This window comes from Zingiber officinale, chromosome 7B (assembly GCF_018446385.1).
Source record: "Zingiber officinale cultivar Zhangliang chromosome 7B, Zo_v1.1, whole genome shotgun sequence".
In the NCBI taxonomy this organism is placed as follows: Eukaryota; Viridiplantae; Streptophyta; class Magnoliopsida; order Zingiberales; family Zingiberaceae; genus Zingiber; species Zingiber officinale.
Window position 1 is genome coordinate 109679105 of NC_055999.1, and position 8283 is coordinate 109687387.

The 8283-nt window shown below is 33.5% G+C and overlaps 1 protein-coding gene across 4 annotated transcripts; it reads left to right on the top strand.

The window, feature by feature from the left end:
* The first annotated feature begins 385 nt into the window (after positions 1-385).
* Positions 386-7951, top strand: LOC122006861. 4 transcript variants are annotated; one of them, XM_042562522.1, is made up of 10 exons: positions 386-642; positions 765-1095; positions 1201-1294; positions 5586-5704; positions 5781-5885; positions 6417-6476; positions 6554-6608; positions 6787-6850; positions 6937-6991; positions 7663-7951. In XM_042562522.1, the coding sequence occupies exons 2-7, from the start codon at positions 790-792 to the stop codon at positions 6605-6607; spliced, it is 738 nt and encodes a 245-aa protein (XP_042418456.1). In that variant the 5' UTR covers positions 386-642; positions 765-789; the 3' UTR covers position 6608; positions 6787-6850; positions 6937-6991; positions 7663-7951. The 4 variants fall into 4 exon arrangements, with proteins under 4 accessions (XP_042418456.1, XP_042418454.1, XP_042418455.1 ...); XM_042562520.1 differs by lacking the exon at positions 7663-7951 and having other exon boundaries at positions 6937-7079; XM_042562521.1 differs by having other exon boundaries at positions 389-642; positions 6554-6850.
* The last annotated feature ends 332 nt before the right edge of the window (positions 7952-8283 follow it).

Consider the following 8283-nt stretch of genomic DNA (forward strand, 5'->3'; position numbering starts at 1 on the left):
TTAGACCCACGCTAAAAAGCTAAAAAATACTCTCCATAGTTTTTGATGACCCATATAAAAAGAAGATAAAAATCATTTTTATACTGAGAGATGCGCTCAGATGAACAACCCCCACAGGTACTACATGAGTGAAAGGTTAAAAAATTCAAATCCGAAAAATATATATATTTTTATAAATTTAAGATTTTAGATTTGACAAAACATCATACGATTACAGATTTCACGTTGTATCAAAATTTTCATATATAAGTATTAGAATTTTAATCAATAATTATTTTATAATTTATTTTTATTTTTTAAAATACAATTAAGTCGACGTGCTTCATTTCAAGCCATGTCAGGCCCAATGGACCATTGCCCGGCCCAGGCACGATCACCGTTACTGTCCTACCATTCCGCTCTTCTTCCTGGTTCCTCTTATCTTCCTCGACCTCTCCTACCTACCTGTTAACTTTTCAGTGTTTAAATTCGATTGGAGTCCATTGTGATGTTGGTTCATTCATGGCGGAACATTCTTGCTCGATTCGTGGTTTTAGGGCCTTAGTGCGCGTTTTCCTTTCCTCGATTTGCTGCTTTCCGTATTAATTTGGGCGAATTGGGCAGCACAAGATCATACGAATCGGATCCGCATGCTTTGAAAAGGTAATTTGATTGTTCCACCACTCACGATATCAATAAGGTTTGGTAGGGCTTTGAATTGTGTTTTCCACTTGTATTTAAGTTTGGCGAGCAATAATTTGTCTGATGATGATCTTTTCTATCAGTTTTTTTTTCTCTCTTTGGTTTCATATGGGATCAACCGACGAAGCTATTGAAATTGACGTCTTGGAGAGACGATTATTATCAGGTTCAGTTACAAATCGATATAATGAAGCTGAAGAAGACACAATCCTGCACACTGCATCCTTTTATGAGATGGAAGAAAAATATGTCAAGTACCAAACGGTTCAATGGATTCTGTATTCCTTGCTTCTGATGCTAGCATGGGGAATTGGGGCCTTGATGTTGCTATATTTACCAATTCGAAGACATATCTTGCGATCTGACTTCCGCTCTCGCAAGCTATATGTGACTTCCAATGCTATTGTGTATGAGGTAAATCAAGCATGATCATGGGATGCTCTACTTCTTCAGCTTATGCTGTAACAAACAGTTGGTTAATAGATGGTTTTCCTCAGCTGAATTTCTTTATATTTGCAGGTAACAAGACCAGTAGCTTTTCCTTGTTTTGGAGTTTTGACGAAAGAAAAGCATGTAGTGCTTGCCTCAGTTGCAGATATTGTAGTTGAACAAGGTAAGGTTGAAGTGTGGAATTAGGATGTATGTATTATTATTTTAAAATATTAAGGTACCTTCATTGTTGATTAGATTTTGGCATTAGTCCTTTTTTTCTTTAGCAACTGGAAGGAATATGCCTGTGTATACTGATACAAGTGGATGATATTCAGTCTTATTCAGTTCTTCACATCTATGATTCTGTAGGAATTGAATTCTTTAATGTTTCATGAAAACTCCTGCCTTGACGTAGATGACATCCATTAAAAAACATACCTATGTTTGGGCCTATAAAAAAACTGATCTTCATTTCAGGTTAACTTAGTATTTGAAAATTATCTTGATATGCCATTTGAGTCATGACTGCTAAACAAGCATTCTATACCAAGGAATCTATGTCTTTTCTTTCATAAATATTTATTTTTTGTTGGCTTACCATACTTTGGTCAAAGTATCAATAGAAAATGATGCATTGACAATCCTCGAGAAAATTGAAAAATTAAAGTCTGATATAAAAGATGTTGAGGTAATTTATTATGTCTCATAAAATTGCATTGCTACTTACACTATAAATAATGAATAGCATAATATCAGTATAATCAAATTAATGTTATTAATTAGCTAATAATATGTGATAATTATTGTTATTATTTTATAGAATAATATTTTAGAAAATATAACATAATATTTATTTTATTAAACTGAATGTATATCTTGTAGGTTTATTGATCAATGATAAATCATGTTTTGTTAAATATAGATTCAATAATCGAAAAGACAACTCATGCAACAATAAAGTTGTTTAATAGTCAATATTATTTTGTTTAGCTGAGAAAAGGGTTTTGAGGCTAATATTGATCTAGAAAGCTACTATGTCTCTTGTTAACATAAAGAGATGGATGATATGCTTGGTTTACTTAGTGGTACATCTCATGCAACAATAAAGTTATTTTGTTGATCTTGTAACAACTCTTAAATGATGATGAGCTAAGAGATTAAGCATGGATTTCTAAAAGTAGATAGGATTATCTATTAGGACCGTGAACGTCTTGGGGGGGGGGGGTAGAATACCACCTTACTTTTCTTGATCAAACACAATTAAATGCAACGATAATAAACACAAGCAAAGTCAATGCTAACAAATCCTTACTAAAGTCTCCTCTTCTTACAAGTCTCTTACTAGAAGATAGAAAACAAGTAAAAAATCTAGGCTAAAAATTACAACATGCAAGCTTAAGAATTATCAAAATGTTGCTCAAGATTTGCTAATCCTCAAGGGCTTCCCTTGGTTCTCCTTATATAGCCTTCAACCTTTATTGTTCTATTCTACTTGCATCATTTGTCAATTGTGTTATTATGATTGCTATACTCTTCAATATGCCAATGACTACTTTAGTTGACTACCCAACTTAACCCCTTTTGCCATCTGATGATTGCAACTTTCTTTTGTCTGATCAACAATTCTTTCTAACTCATGTCAAGGGATCAATCGACTGAATTGTATTTGTGACACATAAGTCAACTCAACATCTTTATTGACTCACTTCAAATAGAAACATTTCATTTGTAAGTCACAAAGCCTGAGTAAGTTGTTAGTCAACCTTGTCGATTGGAGACACCTTCAGTTGATTGGAACCTCAACTACAACCATCCTAATGATCAAGTCTTTGCCTAAGCCAAGCGCTAGCCTAACCCAAAGTACAAATCGCTTTACTTTCATAATTCACTCAAAAGCTTACTCTAACTTAACTTCCCTACCAAGGTGTCTCTCGTTAGGTCTTAAGTCCCTTGGATGCACCAAGACCACGACTCACTTTTTGTGCCATTATTTACTCTTTACCTATGTAGTTCGCCTTCTTCTAGCTACCGTCAACGTTATAGCTACTTCTCGTTTTGCAGTCCATTGGATGCCCCATTCCATCCTTCTTTGATCTCTAATAGATCTAAAGCCACCAAGTTAATAGCTCGATGAGCTACTCCATCATCACTCAATGTTTCTTGTCCTCCAGCCCCTCGAGTGCCTCATGTTATCATTCTTTGAACTCCATCGGACCTTCAAATCATTGAGCATGTGACCTTGGCTGCACCAAGTCATCATCCTCACTCAATTTCATCTAATCACAAGCTTAGCAAACTCCATATTCATCCAGCCAAGCTCTTGTACAACTTAAGATATATATCAAATATACATGTAGATGTCTAATTTCATTAGTCTTCAACCTAGGTTGGCCGAATCTGCCAAAGTCTATCTAGTCTAGCATTTCAACCTACTCCATCCTTGTGTGATGCTCCATTTCTCGAGACAAATTGGTTCACCTTTAGTTTTTTACTATACTCATACAACTACAACCCAAGTGATCTATTGTGTATTTGTCAATTTTGACAACCATACTCAAGACAGAGGAACTTGTTTGGTTTGTATGGCTGTATGTCTCCTGCAAGAAAACTGAACAAAAGAGACTGGAATCATCAACTTGCTGTCTTTGTTCAGTCCAGTTTTAGAACAAGAACCTTTTTGGCATTATTTATTTAGCAGTAAGTACTAATAATTCATGGAAAGTTTCTTTTAAGTACAACAAATCAGAGCATCAGTCATTTAAATTTATGCAAACTACTTGTTCTAAAGCCTAGAACTTAACTAGTTTTAGGCAACAATAGTATATGTACAAACTTCTACACATGCAATAAAAGGAAAAAAACTGAACCTAAAGAAAATAGTACTTAAATCACATGATGGTTAGACACAATGTGGTCTGATCCTTCTCCGTGACCCACAATGACGGGAGATTCGTGCACTGAACTATCCTTTTTTTTCTCCCTAAAATATTCCGCATATAAGTTGTATGATACTAAGTGAGAGAAACTATAACCTAGAACATGGAAATGATATTGCGCTTTTAAGCTTCAAAGATTAATCCCTATTTCATAGTTTACAATGATTTTTTTTCCAAATATTTCCAAGTACCAACATTCAAGAAAAATGAAGAGGCCTCACTATTAAATTCCAAAGTCAAAAAAAAGAAAAATAAATTCATCGACAACAATTACAAACTGAATTAAACTAGTAACATTATTTCTCTAATAAAATCTATTTTGAAATCTTATAGCATGGGGTTTTTGTGTGACCTTGGCGAAATGATAAAATTGTTACTGTGGGACTTTGGTCACAAGTTTGAATTGCGGAAATAGTCTCTTGCAATGCAGGTAAGGTTGCATATAATAGACCCAATGCGGCTGAGGCTTCCTATGAAAGATTGTGTGTGGCCGCCAAACATCATAAGTTTCTATAAGTTTGTGAAATTTTATACAATTAATAAGAATATGAAGGCGTGAAATTTCAATATTATACTTAATCAAAGTAGATTATAGTTCAAAAAATATATTTAAAAGTGAGTTGAGAATGTTTAATTGGAGAGTGAGGAGATATTGACAATGCTTGACTGATTCCTCCAAAATATTGTATGTAGTTACGGTTGGACACCAAGTTGAGAAGGTGGTAAATCTAGCCTGTGATGTGACTGATACTATTTTCAATATTGTGACCTCAACATGAGCTTCATGTGGACAATTAGTTTTTTTATTTTGTTTGCTTGATTCCTACAATTCTCGGACTCACCTTTTACCTCAATGTACCTATGTTGGCATGACGCCACATGTGTGTTTAGATAAAAAATGAGTGGGAGCAGCCAGACTCACTTGTGAGAGCAAAAGGAAGAAGAAACATGAAATTTCCGTTGTGCTGGGAGGAAATAGATTTTCAACATCATGGTTCACGAGGAGAGTATTGTTGCATCACCGGAGGGAGGGAACTTAATATAAGTTACATTATCAGTTGTAATTATTATATGTTACATGCTATGTAAATATAAATTAGGCTATATAACATAATATATGTGAATTGATCAAATATTAGTATTTAAATTTTTAAGATTAATTGTGTCTATATCTGAATTCTAAATTTAAGCTCTTTTTCGATGAGTCCGTGTGCCATGTATTTTAGAAAATTAAGTGTTTGATATTTGTATCTTACATGGATATGAATAGTTTTTTCCAAGTCCAAGTGACGTGCTTGATTCATTATTGTTTTTCAGCATGTATCTGTTTTGTGAATATCCATCTCATTATGGATAAGTAACTATTAATTTTAATTGATTCACTAGAAACACAAGATGGTTCATGCAAAATAATTTTTTGATTTACTTGTTGCATTCTTTATTGCCGACCCCACCTAGTGGGATAAGACTTTGTTGTTGTTGTACTTGTTGAATTCTTTATTGAGTGCACACTAAAATTCTTGTATTCGTGCACAGGTTATTTGCAATCCTTCTTCGGCATATTTTCTGTCAGAATAAAGAATACAGGTGTACGAAGGCCTCCAAGTGATGATGTTCAAATCCTAGGAATTTCTGAACCTGGGGCTTTCCGCAAGGTACTACTGCTCAGATAAGTGTTGATTCATCAGCATTATTTACTAAAGTAATAAACTCTAGATCTACTTTGTGCAGGCTGTTCTGATGCATCTTTCAAATACGAGGAGTGATATTCTCAGCAAGCAAATTTACATGTCTGAAGATCCTCATACACTTGGTTCTGGTCCATCTACCAGTTGGGTATGGTGAAGTGCTTTTCATACTTGCTTGTAAAGCAATTTTGCTTTGTGGAGCTACTGGTATTTTTGTTTTTCTTCCTCCCAAAATAGTCTGTGCAAGAAAATTTTCTTTCAAATTACATGACTTTCAATCGGCCTTGTGCTGAGTGGGTGTAATTTGAAATCTGAAATATCTGAAAAGTGAGGACTGCATTCTTTAGGCGTCAACTTGAGTAACAGTTCCGTATAAATTTTTTTTCAACTTTTTTTTTGCCTTGTCTAAACAATGCATAAATTAGACAAAATATTTTAACATGTTACCTGATCAACCATTCATTCTGCAAAGATGATAAATATACCAGATTTCAAGGAACCTAGAATGATTTTAAGAAAAATATTTTCTCCACAAAATATTTTATTTTGAATTTATACTATGGCAATTCTTACCCCTCCAGAAATGATATTCGGTTTGTGGAGTCTAGACTTGTATGATATTGCTTTGATATCTTTTCTATTATTTAGAAAATCTTTCCAAGTCCATTCTTGTTTGTAGGTTCCCCCTCCTGGAGATATTATATTGCAGAAACTTGAAGAGATTGGAAATTCTGTCAAGGTAAAACTAATTTTTGTTCTACAACAAATTTATTTTTTAATTCACCAATTAACTAGTTAGTTGTGATTCTACTGCAGAAAGTGCAAGCTTTAATTGAGAAGAAATTCCAAGCACCAGAGCTTTCAGATTGAGGTAAGCAGACTTATTGAGGTTGAAGAAATCAGTTTTTCAATAAATGCGACTTTTGGAACATTATAAAGCATTGCCAAATTGAAGCACAATTTCAATTTTGATATATTTGATCTAATGGACTTCTTAGCTTTCTTGTTTGCATATATTGTTGTAAATGCTATCACTTACATCTGGCAAGGTCCATTCAAATGATGAAAGATCCCACTTTGTTCCTCATTTCTCGAGTTTTATTATTTTCCGAGGTTTGTTTTTCCTTTTTATTTTTTTTTATTTGGTACCCTTTTGTGCATGATTTGAGGAGTTACAATCTTACAATCTCTTTTTGCAGATTCGCATGGGCCATTAAATATTAATTGAGATTTATTATTTTCTCTGCCTAAGTTGTAAGTTGTTCTTTCAATGTACTTTGATTGAAAATTTTAAATTGTGTCATCTGAACTTCTATGCATTATATGAATTGGTTTAATCGAATTTTATGGTCTTTATTTATCATACAATTTGAAACAGGAAAGAAAACTTAGACAAAGGCACTTCATATGAAAAGATCCCTATTCCATTATTAATTTTTCTCTATTAAAGAGCAGCTGAATCAATAATCTTTCATGAACTTGTTGAAGAAATTCCTTCACATGAATTTAAACTGATCTAAGAAATCATGACTAAATGAAAACAATTAGTAAGAAGCTTGCCACAAAATGTGATATAAAATGTGAATTATGTGATGAAGAAATTATCTTAGGACATGATCTTTTTAAACCAGGTATGTAAAATCGAAGTTAACTAATTAGCAGATGGCATGTATTAAGGGTCTATTATGACTTTTCTTACGTATAACCCTATTTGACCAAACCTTGCCATTCTGACATTGATGTTTGCTTCCTTGATATTGGTATTTGCCTTCGCCTCTAGGGTTGTTAATGTCCTTTGTAACTCGGGTAATGGAACAACAATAGGGCATCTTTTTATCTTTTCAAGCAGTTAAGGATCGAAAATTTTGATGAATTAATGGATATTTTTTTTAATAGATAATTGATTAAAAAAAATGATTAATCAGGTTGGATAACGTCGATCCTGGGATGACCAATTCGGTCTCACGGAAATTTTTTACCGGTCACCAGGATAAATCAGGAAGCGCTCGTAGCGGGCAGTCCAGGAGCTCAGCATCATTTAGTTGCGTGACTCATTTGGAAGAATTTTTTTTTATAAATTTGTCATAACTTAAGCTCGAATAGTGGATATTTGGGTAATAATTTGGATGTCTTGTCACGGGGGTAATAGATGATTGATCTAAGAATATTAAGTTCATGGATATTATTTATTTATAACTATAGAAAATTTTTATAGGATTAAGTGTCATTCTAAAATTAATCAGTGTTAAGTTAAATATCGGATGTTAATTAAAAAAAATACCACCATTGTCTATTCTTGCCTTGGAGAGCGTGTTTTGACATTGGTAATTGACTTAGACAGTGTTAACTTTCCGGATCACCGTGGGAAGTGCAGGCTGCAACATGCTTGTCTATTTTAAGTCTAACTATTTTATAGGTTGAGATAGGGCTCAGTATTTGATCGAAATCGAATCACCGAAAATTTAATAAATTGAAAATGTTTAGATTAATTGAACTAACCGTTTTTTTTTTAATGAAAATCGGATAATCTAATTGATAAAATATTA

Coding starts and splice junctions, on each gene's coding strand:
- LOC122006861 (XM_042562522.1), top strand. CDS start 790: ATGGGATCAACCGACGAAGCTATTGAAATTGACGTCTTGGAGAGACGA. Junction 1,295..5,585: donor AGATATTGTAGTTGAACAAG/GTAAGGTTGAAG, acceptor ATTCGTGCACAG/GTTATTTGCAATCCTTCTTC. Junction 5,886..6,416: donor CTGGTCCATCTACCAGTTGG/GTATGGTGAAGT, acceptor TCTTGTTTGTAG/GTTCCCCCTCCTGGAGATAT.